Source organism: Pogonomyrmex barbatus, unplaced genomic scaffold, assembly GCF_055798465.1.
Source record: "Pogonomyrmex barbatus isolate J1 unplaced genomic scaffold, ASM5579846v1 scaffold11, whole genome shotgun sequence".
Lineage (NCBI taxonomy): Eukaryota > Metazoa > Arthropoda > Insecta > Hymenoptera > Formicidae > Pogonomyrmex > Pogonomyrmex barbatus.
In genome coordinates this window covers 431,066-445,574 of record NW_028297107.1, presented here as the reverse complement: position 1 = coordinate 445,574, position 14,509 = coordinate 431,066, and the positions used below count along the sequence as shown (strand labels likewise).

The 14,509-nt window shown below is 33.0% G+C and overlaps 2 protein-coding genes across 7 annotated transcripts in view; both read left to right on the top strand.

Annotated features, from left to right (window-relative positions):
* Positions 1 to 4,777, top strand: part of LOC105431515 (uncharacterized) — a 68,870-nt gene extending 64,093 nt beyond the window's left edge. For all 5 annotated transcript variants that reach the window (XM_011645751.2, XM_089070891.1, XM_025219434.2 and 2 more), the window contains one exon: positions 175 to 4,777. In XM_011645751.2, coding sequence (XP_011644053.1) covers positions 175 to 303 — 129 coding nt within the window. In that variant the 3' untranslated portion in view covers positions 304 to 4,777. The remainder of the gene's footprint in view (positions 1 to 174) is intronic.
* A 1,702-nt stretch (positions 4,778 to 6,479) lies between these two features.
* On the top strand, positions 6,480 to 14,324 carry LOC105431514 (uncharacterized). 2 transcript variants are annotated; one of them, XM_089070896.1, is made up of 3 exons: positions 6,480 to 7,984; positions 12,065 to 12,345; positions 13,092 to 14,324. In XM_089070896.1, exons 1-3 carry the CDS (start codon positions 7,928 to 7,930, stop codon positions 13,294 to 13,296), a joined length of 543 nt encoding a protein of 180 aa, XP_088927022.1. In that variant the 5' UTR covers positions 6,480 to 7,927; the 3' UTR covers positions 13,297 to 14,324. The 2 variants fall into 2 exon arrangements, with proteins under 2 accessions (XP_088927022.1, XP_011644047.2); XM_011645745.3 differs by lacking the exon at positions 6,480 to 7,984 and adding an exon at positions 9,388 to 9,828.
* The last annotated feature ends 185 nt before the right edge of the window (positions 14,325 to 14,509 follow it).

The window sequence follows — 14,509 nt, the reverse complement described above, 5'->3', positions numbered from 1 at the left end:
ATCTGGCCAAATTTTTCGATTCAGTAAAACTATTCTTATTGTGTGTTAATTCAATAACTTGTACGATGTATTTATTTAAAATGGAAAGTCTATCGAAGATGTTGAACATTATTAATAAAGGATCAGAGAAAAAAAAAATAATTTCAACAGTCAATAATAAAATGTTTATTTCAGGTTGGCGCATCCCGGACTGCGACGGTAGAAGTCGCGAGGATGACGGCGCAGGGCCCGGGCGACGCGTCACAAGTCGAGCATGTCACTCTGAAGAAGAAGCCTAAGTGCAAATGCTGCGTGTTGCAGTAATGACCGCGTGACGGAGGCGGCGGAGACGCGCATTTGAGGATGGACCTTCCTCCATTATCGGAAACGTGATGTCAGCTTTGAAGCTACTGAAGAAATCACGGTTACACGGCTCGAATCATCAAGGGCGCGTTAAAGAAGAAATGGTTCAAAAAGGATGCCGAAACACGTCGAGAAAAGCGTTGATACTTCAAACATCCTCGAAGAGGATAAGATTGACTGACTTTTCGGAGAAAAAAAGAGAGTTTCGTCTTTGAAGAAATCTAGAGAAAAATATTTGAAATGAAGAAAATGTGTAGTTGTGGATATTAAAGAGTGTTCTCGGATTATCGGGAACTTGACGATAGTAAGTCAAACGAGATATGTATCGAATAAGCTTCTTTTAATCACAAAGAAGTTTAAAGAAAAACAGGAAGGAATATTTCATTGGAAACGAAAAGAAGGCAAGCTTGGACTAGCATTTGAAAAAAATGAGCCAAAAACTGTCGATGTTTGTTGCGGAGATTGCAATCTCTCAAGATATTTTGGAAACTAAAGATTGAAGCTTGCGGAAGATTAAACTCTCATCAAATTTGAGCATAAGAAAGAAGGGTCCACGTAAAAGACGAGGAACATCAGTGCGCGAATATTGAACCGCTTCTCAAGATACATAAGTGACATTTTACAATGTCACGCGAAAGACTAGAATTAGAGAGAAAAAAGAAATGGGAGGAAAGAAAGAAAAAGAAATCTAAATATATATATATATGTATGTATGTATGTATGTATGTATGTATGTATGTATGTATATGCATATGTATATGTATATATGTATGCGTATATATGATATGTATATGTATATATATATATATATATATATATATATATATATATATATATATACATATACATATACATATATATATATATATTATACATAAAAAACTATATTGTAGATACAGAATGGTAGCTGTATAGCTTATATGCTTTTACTATCGTGGTTAATTATCGTCAGGATTATCGTGATTTTGAGAATGCATCGTGCGCGTAGAATAATAAGAACAAGAAAGAATGTGTGAGAGAAAGTTTGAGTATGCGAGAGAGAAAGGAAGAGATGACGATAAATGATATGATTATAGGAGGAAAAGTGTGCGCGAGGAATATAAAGTTTCGCGGGACGTCATTCGTCCGTTAGATCTCGATGCAAGCAGATACATCGCCGTTTTTTGAGGAAGCTAACTCAGCAGCTTTGATCAATCTTTCTTTAATGCACTGCGAAGGGTATTCGACGCGTCGAACATCGTTGTATACAGAAAAAGCGTGCCATACACCGCGTATTTTATTGCATCTATGAATTCCTTGATTAATTTGAAGTCGATTTTAATCATTTTGCTCCTTTGCTGTATTATTATTTATAATTTAAAAACCCAACCAACATTTGTGATTAATAAAGATTACGCGGTTTTTGGCACATTTATATAGTAACTAGATAGATATTTATCTCATTCAATCCATATAAAGAGTTCCGTAGATAAAATTTCCTCTTCTTCTCTATTGTTTTATGCATAATTACGTGAAATTTTATGACTTTAAAAAATTATTATTTTTCTATCATTTTTCTTCATCATTTTGCTTTACTTCCTTTATTTCACTTCCCAAAGATTTTAAATTGTATAGCAAGACCTTGATACTTATGAAGATTAATAATAGAATGGGGGTCGGGCATCCCTATCCCATAAAAAATAAGCGTAACAAGGCATAAGTGGATGATCAAACAGGAAATGATCTCAAATGCTGAAAAATAATATGACTGATAATATTGATTAGCAGAAGTATAATGTATGTTGGTTATATCCATAAAATACAACGTTCAAATAATCGATTTTTAAGAAAAATATATCCGATTAGAAATCTTTAATGTTCATTAATTGATAATTGATCGTTGTGTTTTGACGTGCAATTATAATAAACAGAGATAATAGAGATTTCCAAAACTCTAATGCTGATTCCTCGATTAACATTTAATATAGCTTGATAAATTATCCCTAATTTTATCTACGAAACTTCAAAAAATTATTTTCATGCAGATATAAATAGCGTTTAATGTGTTAAACGCTATTGCTCCTATAAAACTCGAGTTCTAAGAGTTTTTATATGTCTTTCTTTTAGAACGTCATTGAATCAGTTAGTTGTCCTCGATTCGGTAAAGTCGACCTCAGTTTTGTCCGTCACAATACGAAATTTATTCTGAATTCTTTTTATAACAATCGATATAATGTTGCGTCTGTGTATTTCCATTTGCAAGTAATGAACAAGCTTAGCTGAGCTAATTGAATTTTTCATCGAAGCGTGACAATAAAAAATCGGTTTACTTTGAAAAAGAATTTGAAAAATTGTGACACGTTATACGCTTGTGCGATTGATTTTAATAAAAACACATTTGTTCTCTTTTAACTCTATTTTTCTTCTCGAGCGCGAGTGTGAGAACCGACAAATTTATACGGAAGTTTGTGCAACGATTTTGAGGATTCATTCGAGATCTGGACGTGAAGAGAGAGAGAGAGAGAGAGAGAGAGAGAGAGAGAGAGAGAGAGAATTTCATCATTAGGAATCTTCCGTTGTTGCACTCCGCCGGCTCGAAAACTCAGCTGGCTCGACTAAAGTCCATCCGACATTTGTAAACGAAGATACACGGATACACACACACACACACACACACACACACACACACACACACACACACACACACACACACACACACATTACAATCTGTTACAATAAAAAATGTCATATATATGTGTGTATATATATATATATATATATATATATCCTAATCTAATATATATATATATATATATATATGAGATTTTTTATTGTAATAGATTATGTATTCGATTTAACGAAGTATTCGATTTTATTACAATTTTTAGCGAAAAATTGTAAGAGGAGAAGAAGAGAGGATCTATTCTTCTTTTACAATTATTCATGAAGTAGAATCGCGCCTTTTTGAACATGCCGAGGATTCAATCGAGGCTTCGTCATGTTCAACCGAGTACCTAAGTGCATTTCGTTAATTATCATCATGAGCGTCGTTAGAACTTTCCATAGGGGCCTCTATATATGGAGCAGATCATCGTTGTTATTTATCATCTTTTGAAATACAAAATTTTTTATCAAGATTTTATACATATATATATATATATAATCTAATAAAAAATGGACTTCAGTATATATATATATATATATATATATATATATATATATATATATACATACATACACTGAAGTGCATTTTTTATTAATGCATTTTAGATTAAAAGGAATTTTATAAAGTCTCTTTCTTCGGCCATTGTTTTATATACACACACGTAATAGTAATGATATAGTATCTAAAAGTTTGAATTAAAAATATTTAATTACGCGTTCTTCCGCCTTATTTCATTTTTCTAAAATAAGCGTAAACGTGCCTCTTTGTAATTTTCTTACGATGCCCATGATTTTTGTGTACCTGCGTTAATGAGTTTCGCGTTTGATTAGAATAAGCTGGAGCAAATCGACATAAAAACTCATAATTACAACGAGCTTTAAATTATATGATTGAAATTTATAATCTAGAGATTATCTAATCTACAGTAGAATAATCGTTTCTACATTGGTCGCGAAATTTATCATTAAAATGCAAAATTTTACTGATATACTTTCCTAGTCCAGTTTGTTCTAATCGACGGCGAAGCGGAAGTACATGAGGTGTCGGAGAAAGGAAATTGGATTGTTTAAACGGCGTCGAAGATACTATTTTCCTAATCAACGAGTCGCACGAGGAAGAAATCTCGGCACCTCTTCGCTTCCGCCCGGTGACGATTTTTAATGGACGAAAACAATTTATTGTCCGAACTAGTCGAAGGTATCGGGAGATGTTAACTCTTCGTGGCGGCGATCACATTAACGTCTTTTGTATTATAGTTGTTTTAAAATTCTAGCTGCATATATACATATATAAAACGGTATGAAAAATTATGAGAGAAAAAGTATCGCATCGTTGCATGCAAAGCGCTAAATTTGCTCGAAGTCGTTTTAATTTTAAATTATGAAATACGACCCTTTCCAAACGATATCGATAATTTATAGCGAGTGGTATCAATAAATTCGATTTTAAGTCTCGTTAGGAACATAGTGGGAGACGCGATGCAACGGAGTGTATCCTTACTTTTTTATTCTTTTATCTGCTCTGACAATGTGCTCTTTCGCAAAACTTGCGTTAATCCCCAGGAGGATCCCCTGTGAGGCTTTAACGGATCCGGAGATATTCAATATTTCGCGTGCCGCGAAGAGCCGATCGAGCGCGCAGTTTGCGCAGCGCAACTTTTGCGGTGCAAAAGAGGAATCTGTAACGCGCATACCTACACACAAGAACTTCTTAACGTCTGTTCCCACGCAAAATGTTGACTCTGCTGAGCTTACAGATATTAAACGAATATTAAATGTCTTGTTAAAAAAATATATATATGGTGTGTGAAGAATGTATTGACTTACGAGGTCTACGAGAATGAATTCAGATTGCCAATAATTTCAATTAAATTGAATTGAATTTCAGTTAAAATTGACATTCAGAATTTTTAAAAAAAAAAAAAAAAGAATATAGTTCAAACATTCTGGAAGCTTGGCCTAGGAATAATGTGAATGAAAATGAATTCTTAAATTAGCTTCCTTCGTTTTCCAGGCGTGCAGAAATTCATAAACTCAGTTTTGGATTAGTTCTCGTGGGCCCGGCTTCCTAATAAAACATCCGTCCAATTTTTTTTTTTTTTCCCTCGGCATTCGGCAGAAATCCTGTACAAAATAATAAATCACAAACTTGAGATGAGATGCAAATTCGATGAGAGATGAACCGTAAAAACCATTATTACGCTTATTATGAATTATTAATTCATAAAATGTTGATCGTAATATTCGCATTGCAAAAGGCAAATTATTTATTGAGTTATGCGAAATGTCCCATCAACTCAAAATACCTCTCGACATCATTCATCAAAGTTGCGACTTAATAATAATTAGCTACTCTCGCGTGCAAATATCATGCGTGAATCGCTTTCTATCGGAGAAAGGGAAATCTTCTGAATATTTCAAAAAATTATATATTTGATGTAAGAAAGAAATCGCGAATTAGAATTCTTTGCGAATTTATTTTATATTCAAAATTTATTAGTTTTGATGAGGAATAAATATCCTGTGTTTATTAATAATCGTGTCACATTAACACGATGTAGTCGTCAACAGAATTATTCCTTTCGCTTGCAACAAATTTTTATCGTGGATATGTAATTAAAATTAAATTAATGAAAGGTATAAGGTTTCGAATCAAGTAGCGCGACAAGAAAATTACCGATTAAGAGACTAAATGGATTCATAATTTTCCGCCGTTTTTCCCGTGTTAATGTCGACGCATTCATCATCACTGTTACGAAGTTAAATTCGCAAGCCTTTCGCCAAGACGATTGAAGATATCTCGACGACGAAAGAAGTCGCCCGATGAGATTATGTTAATCGATATTGCAAACGCAGAATCGCAATGCATATTCTTTCGTGAGGTTTTATTTTATTTCAGATTTTAAACGGGAATGAGCTTCACCACAAGGGCATTAACCGACTTGATACTTGATACTTCGTCAAATGAATTGATTCGCCAAGGTGTAATGACCTCTTCTTTTGTTAAGTTTTCTGGTGTAACGTTTCATGTAAGGGTTTCATTTGGAAAAACGAGCGAACGTTCTGCCTATTATTCATCACTATAACTATTAAATCAATTTTTTATTATCATCAAATATCAATTTTACACGTTCTCTAATTGAATTCTTGCTGTGAATTGTATTATTATCATACTCATTACTACATTATTGATTTATTTAAGATCTTTCTTGTGAGATAATAATCGTAAAAGCCATAATTCTGGCATATTAATTATTGTTAAGTGAATACCGCCGTGGTTTATCATGCCGTTATCAGTTTCCAGGAGTTGGCCAGTTATTTACAATCGATACACGAAAGTATGTCAGCTATATAGTCGTGATATTCTCATGATATTCACGTCGCACGCGTGTGCTCCAGTGCACGCCATTGCTCGTTTCATTCACGATCCCCTCGATCATCCTCGATGATGCACTCGTGAGCATCGTAACGACGAGTTAAAAATAACGACGAGCGAACGCGCCAGTTATCAGACCACAGGAAAGGCTCATAGTCAGAGTAAGAGTCTGACCCACAATCTCTAAATAAACAAGTTGTTTTATTTATTCGCTCCTTTGAAAATTATCCACCTAATTTCAAGTTCTCATCAGATTAAAAAATAAAAATTATCTATTATTTTATCGAAAAAAATAGCATCTTGTATAATAAAATTCTACTTTTTTTCAGAAGAGGTGAAAAAGAAATTTTGTAATAATATATTTTGTAATGCCATTAGACTCATTCGTTAATTCAATAAATTTATATTTTATTTATAACTTGAAGAATAAAAAAAAAAATCGTAAAAATCTTAATAAGACAACTCTTTTATAAGACAAGAGATCTCATGACGATAACGGTAAAATCTCTATTGGCCCAAATTGAATTTTTTTTCGAAATTATCCAATTTCAAGCAATTAAAATTTTCGTTCTGTGAAACGACAGAAACTACATTGCAATCAAACTTTATTATGTTATATTTTTTAATTGTCACAGGTATGTTCATAACATTGAGAGATTTAAGAACACATCGAAGAAAGAGAAAGACACGGAAGAAAGAGAAAGAAATTACGAAATGATAATAAATCGATTGAATGCGAAACGGTCAGTGTCGAAGATGCTTTCGAACTCTTGCATAAACGTAGGCTATTAGGATTGACTTCGAACAATTTTTCGCACATTACAGCTTACGACAAAGATAAGATTAATAAATCAATTTCGATTCGCTCCCGCGGATTGACGCTTAGATAAATCTCCACGCGTTGATTTTTATTTGAATAAAAGATAAAAAATAAACTGGAAAGAGACGCTGATTAATATGTAGACTATAATTTGCGACTTATTACGAATTATTTACATCGTATGTATAATTTTAAATTAAAAAGGGTGTTGCTAAAAAGGGTTTTGCTAAGGGAATTTTTTCGTTAAAGAAATTTGATCAAATTTTACTAGCAAAAAGGTGAGATGAGAGTAAATAATAAAGACGGAATAATGCGATAATCGCGACTTGCTCTTGCTAACTTACCTCGCGGCAAATTAAATGTTATTTTATTTATCTCGTCGCGTCGATTGCGTGTGCCGGACTATAATTTTGCGCGTACGTCGTGCTCGCGTTGCGCAAGGATATTTTTGTATGTCTCCTCCACGCGAGAGGAGGTGTACCGAACCTTTTGCCAAAGTTACGCAACATGAGAGTGATGGCATCTCGCGTTACGTTACCTTACGTTATGTTATACTGAACAATCTAAAATCACCATCTTCCTAGTTACAACATTCCTATTCAAAATCTTGTTCACGTTTCTTAATTTAAGCCACATCGAGAAACAACAGGTCCGCCCTTTTAGCTAATAAATTTCTTGCACGATTTATTTTTCCTCTTTTTCTTTTTTTTTTTTTTTTTTTTCTATTGAAGAAAAAAAGAGAAAAGATGAATCATACAAGAAGCTCAGCAGCAAAAAGAATAAGTCTAAGGTTTCACCAGGAGGTGAGTTGATATTACTTTTTCATTAAATTAAGTTGACTTACTGTATAAACTATATAAATTAATTTTATTTGCAGCATTTAAGTTAAGAGTTTCTTTAAGATCGCTTTTCCGATCAGAACGGATATTCAGAAAAAAATAAAATCCAAATAACTTTTGTTAGGAATATTTATTTTATTTTATATTTATAATACTTTCACACTTATAATACATCTGGAAAACCTTCCTCTTCGAGCCATGAGTTCAATTCAATTCATGAGATCGAGATCGCGGAATGCGGTGGGTTCGGCAATCACGGTGGCAACATCGCAACAGAGAAACATTAAGAGCATCCTATTAAAGGTTCAAGAGATCGCATTGTTCATCCGCGTGCCCTTAAACAAGCCAGATCGCGTCGGGGTCGTCGTGACAACAGTGGCCTTTAAATCAGCAAACGATAAATTCACGTGTCGTCATTTCCCCGCGTGCGCGCTCGATACATTTGCACTGGTCTCGTTTTACACATATGTGTCATTTTACTTTTACGATAGTAATAAAATCTTGCGAAAACTCGATAAGAAAAATCGAGATAAGAAACAAAGCTAAATGAATTAATCACGAACAATTCAATCCACGAAAGGGGACAATAAAATAATGATTCAGAAAGAAAGAGAAAGAAGAGGGGGAGGAGAAGGAAGAGAGAGAGAGAGAGTGAAAGTCAGAATCGTAAATATATTAATAGAAACAATAGCGATAATAGAAACAACAAGATTTAGAAGCGCTCTTTCCTTCCTTTATTAATAAAATAAATACGTCATAATAATTTTATCAGAATTATAATATTGATTGTTTTGTTAAAAGAATTATTATATTGGATATTTAAACTGTCTGTCTGTTTCTATGGTAGAATTCTAATCAAATAAATTTTTCTAAAACTATGAAATCTACAAAAAACAATTCTTCACCCAAGTTTATATATGCCCATCTATACATTACAATTGAATTAACGTTAAAAAATTTTCTCAAATAGCATATAGTTACATATAATTACGCATGATTATTACTGAAAATTATTGAAAACGCTGCTTCTTAAGTAAATGTAGTCAGTCCATTAATATTCTCAACGAGGAAAAGTATTTACTATTCGAAACGATGCGGCATAAAATAAACATCAAGTGACACACCAAGCTTGTATTGACGTTAGGCGGATAGTATTTTGAAATGTAAATTTATAATGAAAAACTGACTGTCTTGCAGATTTCATATTTATATAGTTACAATTTATTAATAAAGCATTTATGTTTTTATATGACATTATTTTCTTATTTCAGATTATAAAACATACTGCTGAGACGGAAAATCGGGAGGGGGGAAGGGGGGGCACTATATATATATATATATATATATATATAATAAAACTACGGAATATTGTTCTAAAAACCGACAATCAAAGATTCCTCTCCACCCCCTCCCCCCAAACTACTTAATCATATGAACAAATTGTATGCGTTGTATAAAATATACAAGCGATTATTCGCATTGCAAGTGAAAAACAAAACGGTACGGTAATTGCTCGTTCCTACGATCGCCTCTTCGCGATGATGATCAGAGGGGGGAAAAGCGCCTAATCCATCGTCGTTCACCAGGGTATAAGAAGGGGTTCGCAGGAGCATAGACCCGCTGATAGGATTCGACAGTCCCGATATAACGCCCGTAGGGTGCCCGTGATCAAAGCGCTGCCGAGCCGCGCGTCGGGTGATGCAGTGCAAAGTGTCTTTATTATCATTGTCTTCGCTATCATATTTCCATTATCGTTGTCATCATAAATGATGACAGTGATGAGTCATCGCGGGATCATACGCTCGCTGGTACGTTTTGCGGAAAGAAATTTCTCACATCATGCAAGGGACTCTAAAGCGCGTGAGAAAAAAACTGAATCAGAGCTGAATTTACATGATTTGTAAATTTATTTTCTTTGGGCTTACATTTAACGTAACAAATAAACTAGAACTAGACAAATTTATAGATTTTTCAAATGATCAGATGTACCATCGTTCAAAAAATTATTTTCTTAACAAAGTTACTTATATTAATAATATAAAAATGATAATAATTTTATAATTTTTAAATTATTTTAATTACGATGACTTTCATGACTTTAATTATTGTTAATCTCTTAATTTATAATTTCACTTGTAAGATATAAACGTCTAATTTGTTTATTTCATTATAAACAAAAAAAGGCATCAAATGTTTGTGTATCAAATTTAATTCATAAATTTCGATGAGTTCAATGAAATGTATTAGAGCAAGAAAAACAAAAGAACGTGTCACCGCGTCGTAATTAATTTCTCGACGAAGGTTTCCACATTGGAGAACGCGCGAAGCGCGCTATTGACAACTTTCGTGAAAGATGTCTTTCGCGGTCCACGAGAATAACGCAAATCACTCGTAAATTTCAAGCGTATATCGCAAGCCACATTACGTTTCAGCGTGCATTATGTTGTAATACTTTTGCGGATAACTCGCTAACTGAATCATTACGTAAACATACAACATAATCTAACATATACAAGATAAAGTAAATCGATATCAACCGTACAATTTAACCGATTGAACCTGCAGATTCATTTTAGCTATCAAAATGCATCCGAGTGTTAACAAGGCTTTATCGAGCGAAACTTATCTTTTTTGAGCGAAACTTAACGCGTGAGTTAGTTAAATCTTTCCACGTCGATAATAAGTACGTTAATTATCATGTCAATTTCAAGTGGCAATTTCTGCGCTTTCCTGATTTAAGCCCCATGTAAATAATTAGGTAACGTCAATTTTAATAAATATGCTATAATATGCGTGCCAATTGCTAATCAATCTGACAGCTGTGCATAATATTGCTAACGTCGAAAATAATCGTTTCTATTAATCTTTACGCAACAAACGATGGATTCTTTTCGCCGATCTTTCCATTACACATTTTACTTTCGTACATCTACATTTCTCTCATATTCAGGACTGATTAATAACGCCTTGTAACTAACAGCTCGATCCTTTTAGGTGCCAGTTCTGGTGTTTCTCTCGCAGATGAAAGATAAGTCGCTAAGCGCCAACTGTCTCTCCGACGTAATATACCGCATAGCGTCAGGGGTTGAAAGTTCATTCTTGTTCGACGCGATTCGCGAGATTCTCACCGCGCCTGTTAGACGACGAGGCCCCGCGAGATTGCGTCTTCGCAAACTCGGGGCCGGTTATCGGGCCCCGAAGCGTTCAAAACGCGGGCCCGGCTGGCTGGTCATCGACTAACTAGAAAGTATCCTTTTCCAAGGGATCCACCTCCAACGTCATATATGTGCACACGAGCGGCGATCCTCGATGATTATCCAACGCGACGGGATCGCGGGGTCATCCTCGGCCATATTATTCATAAATAGTTGCGGTTTCATTAATCCTCTTGAATAGTTTAAAAAGGCGGGAAAAGATATATAATTAATCTTCTAATTTATAAAATCGAGAATTTTCTTAAAAAAGAAGTTGCAACACACCTGCGCGTGCGCGCACAATTTTATTAACTTAATTTTTTCAAGGATTGTATAACTTTTCGAATTATTATACCAGTATAATATATTATACCAGTTACAGAAATCCAGTTTCAGAAAATAGCATAATTAAAAGGAAAGATATAAAATGCAAAATCAAAAGGCAAAATTGTTTAATTTTTGTTTATTTTTTTATCAATATATTTGAATTTTGTTATATTATTTTTTTCCTGTAATTGACTACATTAATCGTTTATATTAACTAAACTCTTTCTGCATTTTAATTATATCTTATAAAAGTTAATTCTATTTGCAACTTTTATTTATGTGTGTTCGTAATTTTTAATAAAAAGTTACAATTTTGAACATTTTATTTATTTTTGAAGATATTAAAAAAGTTTGATAACAATAAATTAATTATTATAAGTTGAGCTCACTAGTATGGTAAAATGATGTTTTTATCTCTACTTTTATCTCTACTTTTATCTGTATTTTTCAAGAAAAAAATACATACCACATGTATCGTATTAAAAACATCCATGTATAAAAGACACGTATAAAACTCTCTTAGATTTGGTGTTTGCTGTCATTCCCGGTATCCTTCGCCGAAAGGTTGTCCCTGGATCAAAAAGCACCGCAGTTTGCGCGCGGCTCCGGCGGCCTGATCTTGAAACCGCCTTTTGAGGCTGCTCAGAGAACAACGGGTCCAGCGGCATCCACGAATACCGTTAGTGAGGGTAACATCCAGAGGCAGGAGATCGCCACTTTTAAACTCGTGGACGGCGAACTAGTCCGTGTGGTAGAAGGATCCTATTCCTATACGAGTCCCGAGGGGATTCCGGTTTCTGTTAAGTGAGAAACATGTCTTATATATCTTAGAAACAATAGTTTTACCATATAATTGTATCACTTCTTTTCAAAAGTAATCTCGATCGATCTTTTGATCATTATTCTTTTGTCATTTTTTTCGATCTATAATCTTTCAAGTATATTTTTCCTTTTATGTCTTTTTAAAGATCCTTTGTTATTTTTTTGCCACTTCTTTCAAAAGTTAGTTTTTCGAATGTTTAATCGTGCTCTCAAGAAGTAATTTTGCATTTTATTATCAAAACAAGACTTTATATCTAAATATTTTTCAATTTGCTGAATTTCAATATAAAATCAAAGTTTTCGAAATTTCTACTATTCAATTGAAAAAAAAATTAAACAATAGACAATTTTGCAAACAAAATTGCAAATTTACACTAATAAATGGATTACAGTTTAAGTAACGTTTAAGTTAAGTAAAATTTAAATAAAGTTTAAGTTAAGTAAAATTATTAAGAACAATCTTTGAGTAATCAACTGATCAATCTCTCTCGAGGAAATATGATTTAAACTTTTCAACTTAAATTTTTTTATTTTTTTTCTCAGATTATGATTCAATGTAAAAATCGAAAATAATAAAATAGTCTCATGCTGTTTCAATAATGTTTTCATTACGAACTTAAAGATGAGACCGTATGTTTCTTTCTAATGTTTGAAGAATCTTTTCTAATCCTTTCTAATCTTTGAGTCAAAAAGACATACATAAAAAATGTAATCTTTTCATTCACAAGTTATGTTGCGGATGAGAATGGATACCGAGCCGGATTCAGATTGGGTCGCGCTGCTTTATCAGGTGGTATGACGGGATCACGTATCACACCTTCAGGACCCAGCATTGGATTTCCGGGATCCAATATTAAACCCCATGGATCAGGAGGTACTACGTATCTACCGCCGAAGCCGAAGGTCGATCGGAGTTATCTACCGCCACAATGATCTTGCTAATCTAAAATAAAAAAAACGTTTCCATTCATCGTTTTATGCACGATGATCAATGGTTCAGAAGAGTTTGTGTTCCGCGACAATCTTTTACGAAAAGCTGAGACAATTCTTTCTGTACAAAAATATTGAGACACGAATAATCTTCGAATTAATAACTGTGCTATTTTTTTCAAGAAAATTCTCTCAGATTTTACAGTATAGATAAAAAAAATTATTTCATATAAAAGTTGCAGCTAGATGAATTAAAGAAGCAAATGAGACTGAAAGATGCACAGCAGAACTTCATATGTTAACATTTTTTATTTATTCTTGACAGACTTGATATTTATGTATATTATTCAAAATTATTCAAAAGTTTATTGAATTAAATGAAAAAAATTCAATTTAAAGTAATAATATATTTTCTTGATAGTAACATATGCAGAGTATCGAGGACGATTTCCCCAAAAGCAATCTAATAGCAATCTAATAAGACAGCTGTCAGTACAAATTTTAAAAGTTTAGTTTCTGATCTCTGATTATTGTTAAAATGGATACATATTACAAAGTAAGATTTTTTTACAAAAAAATCTTCAAATCGTTAAATTTTTTATTTTGATTTTCCTTTTGTTCTTCGACCATATTTGTCACTACACAGAAAAAAATATGAAATTTATTCTTTTTAATTAAACTTCTTGCACGTTCATCTTTTCTCTATTTCTCTTCACATTAGAGAAAAAAAAGGATAAAATGTGCAAATTTAGTTAAAAGGAACAAGCCTATTTTATATGTGTAAAAAAAATATATATCGTCTTCATTCGCATGTTAGTCGATTTTATCAACATCAAATTTATTGCTAATTTATTAATCTTATGTTAGATGTATAACGCAATATTTAATGACTCATGGCAAGATTCATTATTATATTTAACGCTAAATAAACCTCTGTCATTTATTTAAAATTTTTTCTAATGTATAATAAATTTGTTCTAAATGTAGTAATTAAATCAACACATATAATATTAAATAATGGCAAAACAATGTCACATAAAATTAAATTTTCATATTTTCGTATAATTTGTTAACATTTTAATAACATTTTTAAAATTTTTTTAACTTTCTCCCTCTCCTTCTTTCCTTTCTTGAATTTCTTTCATTTCTTTTTTTTTTCTTTTCTTGTGTGTGTGTGTGTGTGTGTGTGTGTGTGTGTGTGTGTGTGTGTGTGCAC

What these genes read in the sequence shown, in the direction of transcription:
- LOC105431514 (XM_089070896.1), top strand. Translation starts at nt 7,928, where the DNA reads ATGAATCATACAAGAAGCTCAGCAGCAAAAAGAATAAGTCTAAGGTTT. An exon ending in GTCTAAGGTTTCACCAGGAG is followed by an intron (nt 7,985 to 12,064) that starts GTGAGTTGATAT and finishes AAACTCTCTTAG; the next exon opens with ATTTGGTGTTTGCTGTCATT. An exon ending in GGGATTCCGGTTTCTGTTAA is followed by an intron (nt 12,346 to 13,091) that starts GTGAGAAACATG and finishes TTCATTCACAAG; the next exon opens with TTATGTTGCGGATGAGAATG.